The sequence below is a fragment of the Lutzomyia longipalpis genome, chromosome 1 (assembly GCF_024334085.1).
Source record: "Lutzomyia longipalpis isolate SR_M1_2022 chromosome 1, ASM2433408v1".
NCBI classification, from domain to species: Eukaryota; Metazoa; Arthropoda; class Insecta; order Diptera; family Psychodidae; genus Lutzomyia; species Lutzomyia longipalpis.
This window is the reverse complement of record NC_074707.1, coordinates 25,793,741-25,810,823: the sequence shown is the minus strand read 5'-3', so window position 1 is coordinate 25,810,823 and position 17,083 is coordinate 25,793,741. Positions and strand designations below refer to the sequence as shown.

Genomic DNA, 17,083 nt, shown 5'->3' with positions numbered 1-17,083 from the left:
GTCGGGTTCAATAGATCAAATTCTTATTAATGCTATAAATTATGTAGAAGCTATCTATTTTGCATATAAATTAAATACAAAGCATAGAATAACAGAACCATATTCATAAAAGAACTAAACTATTGTACTCTGAGACATTTTGATAAGATTGGTGCTGACAGAAACATAATTCAATACGCCACAGATTTGATGCAGAAATGGATTAATGTCAATCTATCTACAATATATCCTAGCAAATAGCATGTGAGAAGAATTTATTCTGCATCATAATATCTCATAGCATATCAAAAGCAAATTCACTCACAACCTAATCTCTCGCAAAGGTGTGAAGTATTTTACGAAAACTCGTGCTCTAACACTCTCTTTCTAAATACTAATGTAGATATACCTAATAAAAAAAATTAAAAAGTCTTAACGAGGTCAAAAAAATTGTACAAAACCTAAATGTAAAACCTGAACTCTTTGAAAATTTCTTATTTATTTTATTACAATGTTGTGCAATAATTACAAAACTAATACCTACCGCTTACTGATTATATTGAAAATTGAATATCACTGTACTTTGTAGTAAATTAAAGAAAAAAAAACTTCTGAATCTTAAAAAAAAAAACAATAAATCAGAATTTATTTATAAAATCATGAGTTTTCAACATACAATAACAATTTACATTCAAATAGTTTGTAAGACTTCTTTGCGTGATATTGCGAATAGGTTTATGAATACAGTGGACACAAATAGGAATGAGAAGATGACGATGCTTTGTGTTCATTAAAATAAATGAGAATCTTAATAGTTACTAATAAATCGGCGGAAGATCTCCAATAATAGCATCCACGTACTTCTCCAGAATTCTTCTGGGCATAATTCTGAAAATGAAATTTACCTTGAGATTTCACTTTTCGCAAAGAAAACATTTCCACTCACGCTAGTAAACCAGACAGCGTATAAACACCACTGGGAATTGATGCATGAAGCTTCTCCTTCTTGATCGCATTGAGAATCTGCTGGGCTGCATATTTTGGCGACATAACCACAAGTTTATCAAAAATTCTGTAGGGGAGACCGGGGTAAAAATAGTCAATTTGCATAAATCCTTATCTGCAGGATTCCCCAAGGGCAAGAAAATTTCCTCGATAGGTCATTCTTATAGGAAATTTCCTGGCCTACAACTTTGTCTCAGACCACTTTTCTCTATCTCCACGGGAAATATGAGTTTTCGAGCTTTTCCTAAACCCTTCCGCTTCTGACTTTTTTTAAACGCGGCGGGTAAATATAGTCACCAGTTGGCTAAATAAAGTCGGTCGAATTTTCCGGCATTTCCAATGATTTTCCACCTGAGAGATTGATAGTAGTTGATAGCTAAACTTCTCACCTTTTGATCCGCGACAAGGAATTTCACTTTTATACGCACTAAAACAGAGAATTTTGCGATTTTCTCAAACACGCCATTTTGCAACAAATGAATAGAAAATATGCCAAAAATTTCGATCTCCCATATGATTTACATGGGATGACTAGATCTACCCCAAGGGGTATGTTTTGATTCAAAAAATTGTAGAGAAAAATCATTAAAAGTTAGTGAAAAATACACCTTGGCAATGTTTTCTGTAGTAACCCAGCTAGTGAGAAAAATTATCAGATTGGAAAATTACTGAAGGAAAACTTCGGAAAACGCGTTTTTCTCAATACGCAAAAGTTTGGGAAATAGGCCAAAAATTTATTTTCTTTTTTAACTCCCAAAGTACTGATCACATAACCTCCAAATTACTGTCAAAAATTATAGGTTGGTAGGGCTTTCCACCAGAATTTTTTCCGATTTTTCCGATTTATATTTTGGGAGAAATTGGCATTTGAAAATTCCAAAATGACTATTTTTACCCCGGTCTCCCCTATGGATTGAGTAAATAATTGACATTTAACTTGAAATCTAATTTGGACAATTAGCATCACTCACTTCATTTGAATTAAAGCACTCATAAGATCTTGGCGTGTTGAGATGAAGAGTGGGTAAACACACGTTGTCTTAATCTTGTCTGAGAGTTTGTTCATTCGAATTTCTTCACCTAGACACGACATAAATCCTCGAACGGCGTATTTAGTGGTGCTGTAGAGTATGGATCGACCACTTGGGTACATGCCAAATGTAGACGATACACCCACAATGTGACCACGCTTCTGTGCTACCATGTCCCTCAGAAAAACTCTTGTTGTCCAGAAATTCGAAACGATATTCACATTAATCACCTTCTGAACATCCTCTGGAGTTCCTTCCAACAGGGTGAGCTTTGTAACCAATCCTGCATTGTTAATGAGAATATCTACACATCCATAATCCTTCTGGATTTGAGATTGTAAGGCAAGAACTTCTTGGTAATTAGCCACATCTACCTAGAAGCGTAAGATTCTTATGAATATTGCGATTTAGAATAAAAAAAACTGATGATTATATAACTCACTTTATATGCTTTAGCCTTAACACCTAATGACTGAAGATCCGAAGCAGTCTTCTCTGCAGCCCCGATATCAACATCAGCAATTGCAATGCTACACTTTTCCTTTGCAAGCTCTAAGCAAATTGCCCTTCCTAGACCATTTCCCCCGCCTGTTACTAACACTAGTTGCCCATCTAAAGACTTTTCACTTCGCCCATACAAAATCCACTCAAAGACGGTTTGCAGAGAGCCAATGAATACAACATAGAAAAACTGTAACAGATACCATAGAAGCCTTAGCTGGATGTTAATGTAGGATTGTCCAGGTTTTTTTGACGCCACATATTCTTCTCGACCAACATTGAGAACACTTTCCATAATTTTTTTTTCGCCCCAAATCACAAAATCCACTTAAATTCTCTGCGTTCAATTCAGAAGCTCATCGACTTTAACGCGAGAAAAATCACTTCCAACTGAGATGAGTTCTCAGTACAGCCTTCGCTTTTATATGAGATGATTGTTCGTTTTAAGAATAAATTAAATAGAGAACAAGCAACTACAAAACAATTTGTTGGAGGAATCATTAAAGAGAGAAAAAGGCATTTAATACATAGGGTCAGTGTTATCAATATCAAAAAAAATGTGCAATGGTTTTTTATTATATTCTAAAGATTTTGGTATGCACATTTTCTTCATTGTGAATGTATTTGCGATTTTTGCGATTACGTATTTTCACCTTGAAAGCAAAAATTCGCAAATGTCTGTATTTATCTTTTTTTTTTGCTAAAATTGAAGAAAAGCCAGATTATTTCTTCGAGAGCTATCAATATATTACAGACATTAGATTGTCTAGCAAAGTGGTATGAGTGAGTCATCAACATTTGAAGCAGCAACTTATTCCATGGAGAAATCAGTGTTCTTTTGCTACCTATAAAATATGTGCATATTGAAGAATCTCGAATTTAAAAAGTTAAAAATTATATATAATTTTTTTTCTTATTAGTGAGCAATGTAAACAATTTCTTTAATAATATTAATAAGCACTTTTTATTTCTTAACCTAATAGGTAGCAAAATATATGTATATAAGACAACTCAATAATTTAATATACACTACCCTAAAAAAGTTTCCGGGCAAGGAAAAATGGGGTATTTTTGAAGGCAAATTTCAAGTGGCTATATCTCCGGCTGTGGTCAACCGATTTTCAAAAATTTATTAGTTTTGGAAAGGTACATTTCTCACCTTTCCAAAACTGGCAAATTTTTGAAAATCGGTTAACCCGTTATTTATTGGCAGCCATTTTGGTAAAGCTAGGAAAAAGCCTATTTTTCATGATTTCATAAATTTTGACTTTGACCTCTTGCATCTCGGCCGCTAGTGCACCGATTTTGATGAATAGATAGTCGTTGGAAAGGTAATTTAATTCCCTTTCCAGATCTGCTAAATTTTTTAAAATCGGTCAAGCGGTTCGGTTGTAACAGTCATTCTAGTGAACTATAGTGAAAAAATATACTTTTGACTATATCTCAGCTTAGGGTTGACCGATTTGGACAAACTCGGATTCAAATGGTAGCTAATAATGCCCTCTAACTTTTAAAAAAAATTTCATCCCGATCCGTCACGTGGTTCTTTTTTAATGTTTTTTTATGTGACCCCCTTATGTTACAAAAAGTGTACCCTAACTTCATTCGCTTCCCAGATTTTTTTATAAGTTACACCTGGCTCAAATTTCATCAGAATTAATAGTAGACATTATCATCTAACTTTTAAAAAAAATTTCACTCAAATCCATCAAGGGGTTCTCTTGTAATGTCAATTTTTGTGAAGCTATGCGCGATTTTTGTCTTTTACCTGTTATACCCCCCCTCCCCCCACTAAATCATGACTCAAATTGTATTTAAAATATTTGTACAAACATCCTTGACCTTCTTTTATATTGTTATGTCAATGGGATTTGATTCTAAATAAAAATAATAAATTCCTAACTTGAAATCTGTTAATACTCATATTGTGGCTCTTGAGGTTGGTAATATTAAGATATTGGGCGAAAAATCGTCAAATTTTTTTTTCATTAAATGGGGATAACAAATCAAAATAAGGTCCAGGACATCTTTACTAACATTTTTAAGACGATTTAACAAGGATTTGAGTCAAATCACGCTCAAGAGCTGAAGGATTGCTCAAGTCAAATTGACAACTTTTAACGCAAAAATGGGTCATAGCTTCACAAAAATTGACATTACAAGAGAACCCCTTGATGGATTTGAGTGAAATTTTTTTTAAAAGTTAGATGATAATGTCTTCTATTAATTCTGATGAAATTTGAGCCAGGTGTAACTTATAAAAAAATCTGGGAAGCGAATGAAGTTAGGGTACACTTTTTGTAACATAAGGGGGTCACATAAAAAAACATTAAAAAAGAACCATGTGACGGATCGGAATGAAATTTTTTTTAAAAGTTAGAGGGCATTATTAGCTACCATTTGAATCCGAGTTTGTCCAAATCGGTCAACCCTAAGCTGAGATATAGTCAAAAGTGTATTTTTTCACTATAGTTCACTAGAATGACTGTTACAACCGAACCGCTTGACCGATTTTAAAAAATTTAGCAGATCTGGAAAGGGAATTAAATTACCTTTCCAACGACTATCTATTCATCAAAATCGGTGCACTAGCGGCCGAGATGCAAGAGGTCAAAGTCAAAATTTGTGAAATCATGAAAAATAGGCTTTTTCCTAGCTTTACCAAAATGGCTGCCAATAAATAACGGGTTAACCGATTTTCAAAAATTTGCCAGTTTTGGAAAGGTGAGAAATGTACCTTTCCAAAACTAATAAATTTTTGAAAATCGGTTCACCACAGCCGGAGATATAGCCACTTGAAATTTGCCTTCAAAAATACCCCATTTTTCCTTGCCCGGAAACTTTTTTAGGGTAGTGTACATACATAGATCTTTATGTCTTAGTGTCAAAGTAAAATTAGCGATATACAAATTACAAATTTTCAACACTGAAAACTAATTATACCTGGAGAAAAGAGTGGGGCAAATTGGTCCTGAAAGAATTACAGAAAATGGTATAAAAATGTTTTAGAAGTTCCCTGTTGTTTCTTTTAGGATTATATATAGGTATTTTTTTTTTTATTTTCCATTAAAAAACAATTTGTTTCTGTTTAAGTCCCAAGTGCAACCGACGGGAAACCCAAAACATAACTACTATAAAAAAACGTCAGAAAAATCTCCTCTATTAAAAAAATTTAGTGTTTTAAGATATACAACGAACGTGCAAACAACCAATGAAATCAGAAAATATTTCAACATAATTTTCCAACCACCCTGTGAACTGTCATGTTAGTATTACAATTTATGGTGATAAAATGCATTCTCACTTTGTTGCATTAATCTTTGAGACATTAAGAAAAAAATATTCATTCCCTGTAATTTTAAGTACACGCTAATCACTGCTAGACGGTTTTAATAACATTCAATTTTACACAGAAATTAAATTTGATTGTTTTATAAAAATTAAAATACATCATTTTTCTTTCCGAACGTAGATTTGTAAAAGTTTCGGATAGATCTCCTTGGAAATAATCTGAAAGGAAAACTTAATTGAATAGGTATCCTTAATTTTTTTTATACAAAAAAAACTTACGAAAAAAGTCTTATCATCATGTAATATCCTTTTGGTATTGAAATACACCGTTCTTCGTATTTAATTGCATGAATTATCTTATCAGCCGCATATTCTGGGGAATTCACAAACATCTCACCCCTGGGAAAATAATGCAAAATTATTATTTATAACAAAAAAAATAATGATTTCAAAGAAAATCATTTAACGTACTTTCTGAGAATATCTGTGATTTCTTTGCGGGTTGCAATAAAAAATGGATATACTCTGCTTAACTTTATTTTATCCTGCCAATTCTTCCAATGAATTTCCTCCTCAAGACACGATGTGAAAGCATGAATGGCGTGTTTAGTCATGGAATACATTGTACTCTTACCATGAACTAAGCCATAAATTGAGCAAATTTGCACAATGTGACCCCTTTCTTGCTCAACCATACCCTCCAAGAAGATTTTTGTTGTCCAAATTTGGGAAGAAATATTCACATCGATTATCCTCTGAATGTGATCTTTGGGTGTATCACACATTGGCACTAATGCCAAAAGAGCAGCATTATTAATCAAGATACTGACACATCCTATATCCTTGGATATTTGGTTCCTAAGTTCCACTAATTGATCATAATCAGATACATCCATCTGCAAAATTTAACATCATTTGCCACATGATGCATTAAATTATTTAAAATTAATTCTAAACCCTCACACACCTTGTAAGCTTTAGCTTTCACTCCAAGGGATTCCAATTCCGTAACAGTTTTTTGCGCCCCAACTATATCTAAGTCCACAATAGCCACATGACACTTTTCCTTTGCTAATCTTAAGGCAATTGCCTTACCCAAACCATTTCCTCCACCCGTAACAAGAGCAACTTGATCACTGATATCCTTTGGTGAGCGCCACTTAAAAACGCGCCAAAACATATACATTAAAAAATTCCCAGTCACATAGGTGAACATCCGCAGAGAGAATTTCATTGTTATAAGGAAACGTCCCAAAAATGATGTCTGCGTCGCCTGGGATGGCATATATTCCATATATTCTACCGAGAAAATTCTCTTTGTATCCATTGCGATTGTTTAAAAAAAATCGATCACACACCGCGAACTGCCACACATCGACTAATCGCGATTTCGCTAAAACAGCATTAGGAGTGAGTAGCGATTACGATGCAAAATGAGAATTAAATTGCCTATTTCACAGATCAAGGGTACCTATAGGAAGAGGCGCCGGTATATCGCAATATAACACCTGAAGGCCGCTATAAAGTACCAAATAAAAATAAAAATATTATGAATATGCTTTAAAACACAAGCTTTCATAAAGTTCACCTATATATAATGTATGTAGGTAGAAGTTTTAAATACATATGCACATTGAAGTCAATAATAAATTTAAGAGCCACTAATAGCATTAAGTATAGTGAACTTTTTTTGTAGAGGTGAAGTGGATATGAGATACCTACCTATTAATTATATATAGGGAAACTTCTTACCTTGCTTTAGACAAATACATGTTTTCACTTATGAAAAAACACTTTCGTGGTTAAAGAGTAAAATTATAAAAGAATAAAATTAAAAGACAATTGAAACGAATTAAAAATACAACTTCTCAAGACAGTTGTTCTCTTTTTTTTCAGAAATTAAAAATCGATTTTAAAGGCAGGAAGTAGCAGAAAATAAAAAATTTTCAAGCTTAAATAATGCAGTACATAATTTTTTAGCTTCTTAAGTAATAAATCTTCTGATTGAAAACTAGTTTATAGATTAATCTCAAACATCATTTCGTTTCTTTTCATTTTAAAATAAAAAGTATCTCTAAGAAATCTGATCCATTTTTTTGCACTAAATGAACAATTAATCTTTAAAGCAGTTTTGTGGGAAAAGTCAACACCTTGAAGTTACCAAAAAAAAAATTTTTTTTGCTTAAGGGGGGTCTCTTGGGAAAATTGTTAGAGTTTACACATATTTAATGTTGCAATTTTTGGGGGTTTTTCTTAAACTTGGTTTTCCGATGTTGGTTACATTTGTAGCCTAATTATTGAAGTGTAAGAAAATCACTTTTCGCCATCTTAGATGCGACGCCATCTTGAGATTTTCCGACTTTTCCACAGAACAGCCCTAAAACACAAAGGTAGGTTTTTCTCGGGATCTACTGGATGGATTTTGATGGGGTAAAAAGCAAATGAAAGGGGAAATACCAATGCAGATTTTGATGTAGCGGAATTTTGAATTTCCGTTCTGGGGCTGAGAAAAGTGAAAAAACGTCAAAAATATCTGAAAAAAGTCACATTTTTCCACTTTTCTCAGCCCCAGAACGGAAATTCAAAATTCCGCTACATCAAAATCTGCACTGGTATTTCCTCTTTCATTTGCTTTTTACCCCATCAAAATCCATTCAGTAGATCCTGAGAAAAACCTACCTTTGTGTTTTGGGCAAAATCTCAAGATGGCGTCGCACCTAAGATGGCGGAAAGTGATTTTTTTACTCTTCAATAATAAGTCTTCAAATGTGACCAACATTTGAAAACCAAGTTTAAGAAAAACCTTAAGAAAAATAAAAACATTGAATTTCATCAGCTCTCAAAAGAGACCCCCCTTAAAGAATTTCATTCACTACAAGGGTTTATCATATTAATCACAAAGTGACTTTGAACTTTTTTTCTTACTACAAATTTTTATGTATTGTGTCGCTGATAGTGGAACGTGACACTATGTTTTATGTTCTCTGTGATATAAGATGTAGTTGTCAAATTGTCGGAAGCAGTGTGAAAGATTAATTAGAAGGGCAGTCAGTGTAATAGAAAATATATCACATGAATTATTTCTAGCTATGAGCATAGGGGTGATTTATCGGATTGACCTTATTTTTTCTCAAACACGAAAATAGTGTTTAAGATGATGTTAAGGGCTGTTTCATTCTCTCGCTTTATTCCAGTTCAGCGCAGTCAAATCTCTAATCTACTTACACATTCATGAAGACGCGTCCATAAAAGAACGGGGGGAGGGGGATCTGGTGCGTTTGGTGAGTAATTAATTATATAATGTTAGTTTGGGAAAGGGTTGAAATTGGAATTTTTTTTAAAGAATTACACAGCACAAAAATTCTTTGCTTTCCCATGGAGCCAACAACCCCAGTTAGAGTGGTGGAAAAAAGAATTAGAAAGGCGAGATTTGCTTTTTCATTTGAGACACAGCCATAGGCAATGCGAGAAAAAAGAATTAGCTGAAGCGATTGGAGAAGAAAAGGGCAAATATGTGAAACCATTAATCAATGCCCATACGAATTAACTCTGATTGTGCTCCCGGGAAAGTATATACTCTCACTTTGGTCCATGGGATGATGTGCAATTGAAAATGTGTTTGTTGTCCAGTATACAGTGAAAATGGGGGATAGAGGGAAAATCCACCAATTTGGGAGGGAAAAGCTACCATAAATGTCCGTCTCTAATAACAATCAACAGACACAAACTAAAATGCAAAAATTTCCAACCACGCTAATGGATTTTTGCAGATAAATACCAATTTTGTGAGTTAGTTTGGGAGAATTTATTTAGCGAAAAAGAGAGAGGATATCATCCAGAATTATATAGTAATACCATACAGCTATAGGTGAATCATTTAGCGTCTCCCATATTCAACAAATTTTCATAAATTCCCCATGTTTATGAACACAAAATAGCACTTAAAATTAATGTATGTGTGTTTGCGTGTATTTCTGGAATTTTGCTCACTTGTTAATTTTATTCATTGATAATGATAATTTCCCAACACTTTACAATGCTTTTTCAGTAGGTATATCACTCCTCCTTCACACCATGTGTGGTGAGAGGTGTTGAAAGGGGATGATGTGTTGAGAAAGTAAAAGAAGGGTGATTATACTTCACCACCACCCCAATTAAAATATCAAATGGAAAGGATTTATAATATAAAGAATTTATTCGTAAATGCCGTGAAACAAGGAATTTAGCGCGTGAAATACCTCATACGCCCTTCGCAGGAAAAAGGTGCAACATAACACTTTTGGTTGGTTAAACAAAGAAATTAATTTTAAAAGCATATTCATATGAGTGAGCTAAATGATAAATGACTTCTTCGCACATTTCTCTGCCAACGATAAGGATGAAAAAGTAATTTAGCGTGCTAACATCAAAATTCTCGAGCGTTTTAAGATAAATCCCCATATCTTGGTGCGTCTATCTAAAGCCAAATTGTTGTTGCTTCGAGTTGCAGAACCATTAAACAAGCCGAATTTGATACATTTGTCAGGAACAACTTCATTTATCATTACGATTTGCTATATGAAGCCAATGTCCGAGTCTCTCGAACTAATTGATCATTTTTGGAATCCAAAAGGCGTTACAAGGGGCCGGACAAACGTAATGCGCAAAGCGAGATATTTGATCTCAATTTCAGTGTAAGAAAAATTAATATATTATGCCTCTCTTCGGTCGTCATCGAAATCATTTGGAATGCATCACTCTCCCCAAATGATTTGCGGACACATCACCCCAGATGGATGAGAGAAAAAGAACAATCAACGGAAATTCCAGCCTCTTTGAATTGCAACATTTATCCTAATGAAAAATTCCCTGCCGTCAATAACCTATTGACACATTCGACACGCTGACTTATTTATGAGAAAGAGAAGAAATTGGGATGTCAAGGAAGGAATTCTTATCACCGTGATTACACAGCCCTGCCTCGCAAGAATTTTTATTATTAGTACAACTAGTTAGGTCATCTCATGGCAAAAGACTGCAGGCAGTGCTAGAAACTTGAAAATTGGCATAAATGTTCCTTAGGGCATATAAAGGAAGGAAAATGAGTGCGGTTTGGTTTCGTCCGCTAAAAAGCATATGGCGGCCAATTTTCAAAATGGCGTCCTTTTAAGCTATAATGTAATCTAAAGTTTGTCGTAGGTGGCTGAAATTTTAGTATGTTATAGCTGGCATCAAGACCTTTCCAACGATAGGTCATTTGACTTCCTAGGTCCCCTAGAACCTAAGATATTGCCATTTTTAGGTTTTTCTTTAGAAGCTCATATCTCCGGTTCTACGTAACGTACAAAGATGTTTGACCTATCATTGGAAAGGTCTTGCAATACTCTACAACTCTCTAGAACATTGCAAACCAATTAAAAGAACATTTATGGGTCAAAAATACAAAAAACAATGTGTAATTTTTGACGCAAAAATTTTCATTAAAAAAAATAATTTTATCGGAATAAATTTTTTCTCAGTGTATTGTCCAGATTCAGACGTTTCCAAAACATGGTCATTATAGGCTGTAGCTCAAATAGAACCAGAGTTATAGCGATTTAAAAAACGTGAAATATTGAGAAAAAATTCTTGTAAACATTTCAACAAAAGGCAGAAATTTGTGTTTCATACGTCACTGAAATTTTTGTGATTCAAAAATGAAAACACATTCATGCTTTTTTTATGAAAATTGATATTAATTAGTTAATGTAATGACTAATTTTGGTGTGTGGTGTCAATTAAACATAATTATAATGTAAAATAAGTCTAATTTTACCAAAAAAAAGTAAATAAAAAAATTTTGCATCACTCAACGCCATCTATCAGTGAAGTATGAAACACAAATTTCTGCCTTTTGTTGAAATGTTTACAAGAATTTTTTCTCAATATTTCACGTTTTTTAAATCGCTATAACTCTGGTTCTATTTGAGCTACAGCCTATAATGACCATGTTTTGGAAACGTCTGAATCTGGACAATACACTGAGAAAAAATTTATTCCGATAAAATTATTTTTTTTAATGAAAATTTTTGCGTCAAAAATTACACATTGTTTTTTGTATTTTTGACCCATAAATGTTCTTTTAATTGGTTTTCAATGTTCTAGAGAGTTGTAGAGTATTGTGAGACCTTTCCAACGATAGGTCAAACACCTTTGTACGTTACGTAGAACCGGAGATATGAGCTTCTAAAGAAAAAACTAAAAATGGCAATATCTCAGGTTCTAGGGTACCTAGAAAGTCAAATGACCTATCGTTGGAAAGGTCTTGATGCCAGCTATAACATACTAAAATTTCAGCCACCTACGACAAACTTTAGATTACATTATAGCTTAAAAGGACGCCATTTTGAAAATTGGCCGCCATATGCTTTTTAGCGGACGAAACCAAACCGCACTCATTTTCCTTCCTTTATATGCCCTAAGGAACATTTATGCCAATTTTCAAGTTTCTAGCACTGCCTGCAGTCTTTTGCCATGAGATGACCTAACTAAACATAATAGTTTGGTAAATAGCAGCACTTTTAGTTTAATTCTATATAAAGAAGCATTTAAAGATTATTTGCAAACATTTATGTAAATTAATAGATTTAACATAAGATTTTTATCTAAAGAATTTAAATAAAAACAAATACATACAGGTAATGCGGATGAGTAGTAGGGGTAACATTCTTTTAATATATAACTCTCACAAAAATTATAATAAAAACTTTTATGCAAGTTTTGCATTTTTGTTTTTCCCATTACTTGTTAATTTGCGGAATTAATTAAAAATCAATTTGCATAAATTTTCATTAATAATTTTTTAATGTTTTTCCGCGGAAAATCAGATCGTAAATATCAATTTCATTGAATAATAAAATCAATTGTCCGTTTCAAGAAAATTCAGAAGTTAATTTATGCAGTAAAAAATTCTAATTCTATGTAATTGTTAGAAGGTATGCAGTTAGTAGCTTTCATATGTATATAATTTCAGTCATTTCACCTGGCACAGGGAGAAGCGACCGCGTAGACCGAGTATAATTGTCGCAAGAGCTCAAAAGCGTGCAATTTTCTCGAATTCCTCTTTATCTTTCCACTCAATGGCGCACCGAGGAAAAATGTCAAATTTACCTCTTGACAAAAATGAGAGAAACCCGAGGAAAGATTTTAAGCATTTTCTTTTCTACCCCAAAAATGCACGTAGAGACGTTGAATGTGGTTGAATGAGATGAAAGAGTGGATTCTTTTGTGGTACTTGAGATTGTAACAAAAATAATAAAAGATTCTCCCCATCTTGGTCACTCTTGAGAATCTCTTGCCCTGCTTTTTGCATCCACTCCGGGGGATTTTTTTTACGTGGTGGCTCCTGTTGAAAATCCACATGCTTTTCACCCCAATGGAGTGGCCACTTAAAATCCATTTGTACGGTAACAACAAAAGCATGACCAAAACCACCAATCCATCAGTGGTTTCATCGATTACCACGGAGAACACTGAATAATCTCCTTCCCACCCAGCGACCACCCTCTTCCCGGTGTCGTTACTTTCTTCTTTCCGGCGTGAGCCACCCCTTTTTTCTACCAACCCCAACCACCCACAAATCCCACACTTTCTCCCTCAGGAAAAATGCTTTGCTCACACTTTTTCCACCCATTTTCCACAACTGAAGGTCCTTTTGCCTTTCACAAGCAATTTCATGTGGAAGCGGACACTCGAGTGGCTTCAACAGGAACTCCTCCTGGAGTTATTTAATGGGTCGAATTGAATGGACCACTCCTCTCTTCAGAAAAAAAAATCTGCATTGGAATTTTTTAAAACTTGAAAACCCCCTTAAAGACCTCGAAGTATGTAAATGCGGACATAAAATCAATTTATTGGTATGCAATAGAAAAGTCCTTGATTAATTGATAAATGAAGACTTTTCGAAATGCATCAAATGCATTTGATTCCCATTGACCATCCCATAGGGGCTTCCTACTTGATCTCAAACCCTTAACGAAGGAACTCACATATTCCCTCAATCATCATAATGGGAAGTGCATTCTACCGTCGTGACCCTCCGTGGAGTTTTCAAAATGCTTATGCAAATATTCCAAGGATTGCAGTGCAGAGGAAACCCATTGAAAAGCCGTTGCATTGAAAATTTTATATAATCAAGGATTTGAAAATTCAGGAAGAAATGTTTGTAAATTTCATGTTGCATTGTGTGATTCTAATGCAATGAAAAGTTCATGTTGAACTCATATTGAAAATTTCACTTTTAGAGAGATTAGAATTATGGTTACTGCGGGTACACGCAGATAAACAAAGAGCTTCTTTAGATTTGTAATCTCATCTAAATTCGCATGAAAAGTAAAATTCCAAAATCAGTTTTGGATTAATTAGTAAGTAAACACCATAAATGAATATTCCTTTCTCTTGGTGCAATCGATAGAATGCTTTTTTCATATGAAAAATGATCCCGGTTCGAATAACAGTCAAATCAAGTTTCATTTTCTGTAGGATTTTTCTTTTTCATAATAAATAGAAAGGATAAAAATGAATTATTTCCTCGATTTTATAATTTTTAATCAAAAATTTTAAATTTCACGAAACAATAACCCCTTTTTGGGCGGGAATAGCAGAGAACAAAACCCATATAGAAGGAAGAACGTTTGTATGATTAGCAATAGAGATTGTATCTCGTCCATTACGCGGACGCTTAATTGTAAGGATTCATGATACACTCTCTGTTTGATAAATGGCAGAATTATGGTTTAATTGCCGTGCAAAAAATGCGTGAAGCACTGCATCGTTTCTCGTAGATAACAATGCAAAAATGTAAACACAGTCATCGCCACATACTAATTAATATTTAATTTGAAAATGATTAATGAGTTGAAATGCATTTTTTGCTGAATTAAAAGGGGTGAAAAACGGAAAGAAATGTTCCTTTGAGATTCACTCAAAGTGTAATTTGCACATCGTTTAGTGTATGTAGTTGGAATTAACTCATGTCTCTGTAGTCACTGTTAGACCCCGCCTGGTTATGGTTTAGATAAAAAATATATGTTGTAAACAAAAAAATATTGATTCAGCATCTTGCTCTTTGTCTCCTCTTTTATATTTTATCTCCTCCATCTACTCAATATAAACATTTTTGATTTTTTTTATAAATGTTGGAAATATATTGAATTCTCAAAAATATTTTTTTTACATTTTTTTCTTACTTACTTTTTGGCACGGTAACCTGAATACTTTATCTTATTTCATCAATTCATTGATTTTCGCGAACACCTCAACTCATAATACTTCTTGGAATTACTGAAAAATCTTAAGTGACTTGTCGATGTTCATGCGGCAAATCGGGCATGTTTGTAATGTAACTGCGCACTTTTCGCAGGACACTTGAAAATAAATGAAAGAAAATAATGATAAAACTATGAAAATTCTCAAAAAAAGACTCTGGAAATACTCACTGTAGTGTCCACAGGGAATAAAAGCCATGGCCACATCATCAGTCAGGCAGATTTTGCAGAGTTTGCTTTCCTTCATGTTCTCATTTTCAATTTGAGCCTGATTGAGGAGATCCATTACGAGGCCTCCGTCGTCTGCGTCCCTTTCCCCTGACTCGTTGACATTTAAATTATCGAGGGAGTTAATAAGCTTGTGTATTAGGAAAGAATAAGACATTAATTTGACCGCCTGACCATCTAGTAGGTGTAGGTACTTACCAGTTCGTCATCCTTTGACTTGGTTCGCATCATCTCCAAATCGTGAGCAATCTCCTCAACCACGAGAGGTTGATTATTTGTCAGGCGCTTCTTGAGAATGTTCTTAATGGAATTCATAGCATAGCCAGCATCCAGGAGATGTTTGCCCTCCTTGGAGTTTAGGAAATTAGTCATTGTGTGATTCTGATCGCTCTCACGTGGCTCACAGAGAACGGAAAAGGTATTGTGGGCTTTCACAGCATTGATGGGTTCAAATGTGATGAAGGTGAGTCCGAAGCCACAGGAATAGCACTTAATGTGATCGGGCTTCTTGTCAAAGTAGAAGCCACACGATGCAAGACTCCTCATCTGTTCCAACGAATTGATTCCCGGATACTTCTTAAATGTTGCCAGGCGGTAGGCTTCCATTGCCAAATTCTCTCCAGCGTCAGTACATGGCGATGGGATTGGGCTGTTTTGTTCATCCCAATTGTTGGAAGATGTGGCCCCACATTCGTGAGCTAGAGCAGTCTGAAAAAAGTTAACCAAAGTTATGAAATTCCTGGATAGAATCCCTTTTCCCGAGCAAACTCACCTCGTAGGACTCAAAAGCAAACGAATCTCGACACTTGACGCAAACAATAGGGGTTGTGGAGGATGTTGAAGCTCGGTATATGAGGGCGTGGGCAGCAAGATTGCATTTTTGGGGCACCGTCAGTGCCAAAGGGCAGAATTCAAAGGTTAGAAGACGCTTATATTCCTCCGTGTAGTTCTCGCCGTTTTCCATTTTTATAACTTTTCCTGTAAACTTACTCGTTTAATTCTAAATGATATTTTCGCGTGAAAAGCGTGAAAATTAAGTCAAAAAAGGCACTTCAAAATCACAAAAATGCGCCGATAAGAGCGGCTTTGTTTCCTGATAAAATCACGTTTTAGTAATGACCGCTACATGGCGCTGTTGGTTGAAGAGGAAGTGAGATGCCACTTCACCTCATCTCTTTCACTCGCACAAACACAACTAGTTGTTTCGCTCGCACGGAAGGTTTTTTGCGATTTTCCGTCAAATTTTTAGCGAAAATTGGGTTTTAGCTGTGTTTCTTTCAGACACAGCTTTTGTGTACCGAGCAAAATCGAAAGTCGTCAGATCGGGCTCAAACTTGGTATGAGCACGAATTAGGGTCCCCACATTCCAAAAAGCGTATGCGCCAAAAATAAGTTTTTTTCCGGCCGGCCGTCCGTCCGGCCCTCCGGATTATAAACTTAAATTGCAAGAGAACGGTAATAGATAGAGACTTGCGGTAAACGGCAAAGTTTAAATATCGACCTGAAGAAATCCGATTATGATGTCAAATCCACTTCCCCACCCCCCCGTCCGCCATTTTGAATAACCTCAAAATTTTGTTTTCGCTATATCTCAGCCCCTGTAATAGCTAAAAATCTGAAATTTTTATATGTTGTAGGGGCCATCAAGAGCTTTCCAACGATACCTCATTTTCGAAAATCGGTCAAGCCGTTTAGTCAATATGGCCGCCACAATTTTTCATCGAAAATCGACCATAACTCGAAAACGGCTTGACCGATTTTGAT

The 17,083-nt window shown here is 34.8% G+C and overlaps 4 protein-coding genes across 5 annotated transcripts in view; all 4 read right to left on the bottom strand.

The window, feature by feature from the left end:
- LOC129797522 (LIM domain-binding protein 2) overlaps positions 1 to 17,083 on the bottom strand; it is a 421,356-nt gene that overhangs the window by 158,673 nt on the left and 245,600 nt on the right. The window lies entirely within an intron of this gene.
- On the bottom strand, positions 600 to 3,450 carry LOC129797655 (estradiol 17-beta-dehydrogenase 11-like). Its single transcript, XM_055840436.1, has 4 exons — positions 2,458 to 3,450; positions 1,956 to 2,389; positions 926 to 1,051; positions 600 to 867 (listed from the first exon to the last, which is right to left on the bottom strand). Exons 1-4 carry the CDS (start codon positions 2,809 to 2,811, stop codon positions 798 to 800), a joined length of 984 nt encoding a protein of 327 aa, XP_055696411.1. The 5' UTR covers positions 2,812 to 3,450; the 3' UTR covers positions 600 to 797.
- Positions 5,890 to 8,281, bottom strand: LOC129797662 (protein dhs-3-like). The gene is made up of 4 exons (XM_055840444.1): positions 6,775 to 8,281; positions 6,279 to 6,703; positions 6,087 to 6,206; positions 5,890 to 6,026 (listed from the first exon to the last, which is right to left on the bottom strand). The coding sequence occupies exons 1-4, from the start codon at positions 7,132 to 7,134 to the stop codon at positions 5,957 to 5,959; spliced, it is 975 nt and encodes a 324-aa protein (XP_055696419.1). The 5' UTR covers positions 7,135 to 8,281; the 3' UTR covers positions 5,890 to 5,956.
- Positions 14,877 to 16,434, bottom strand: LOC129797660 (death-associated inhibitor of apoptosis 2-like). The gene is made up of 4 exons (XM_055840442.1): positions 16,092 to 16,434; positions 15,518 to 16,027; positions 15,263 to 15,449; positions 14,877 to 15,190 (listed from the first exon to the last, which is right to left on the bottom strand). The coding sequence occupies exons 1-4, from the start codon at positions 16,281 to 16,283 to the stop codon at positions 15,105 to 15,107; spliced, it is 975 nt and encodes a 324-aa protein (XP_055696417.1). The 5' UTR covers positions 16,284 to 16,434; the 3' UTR covers positions 14,877 to 15,104.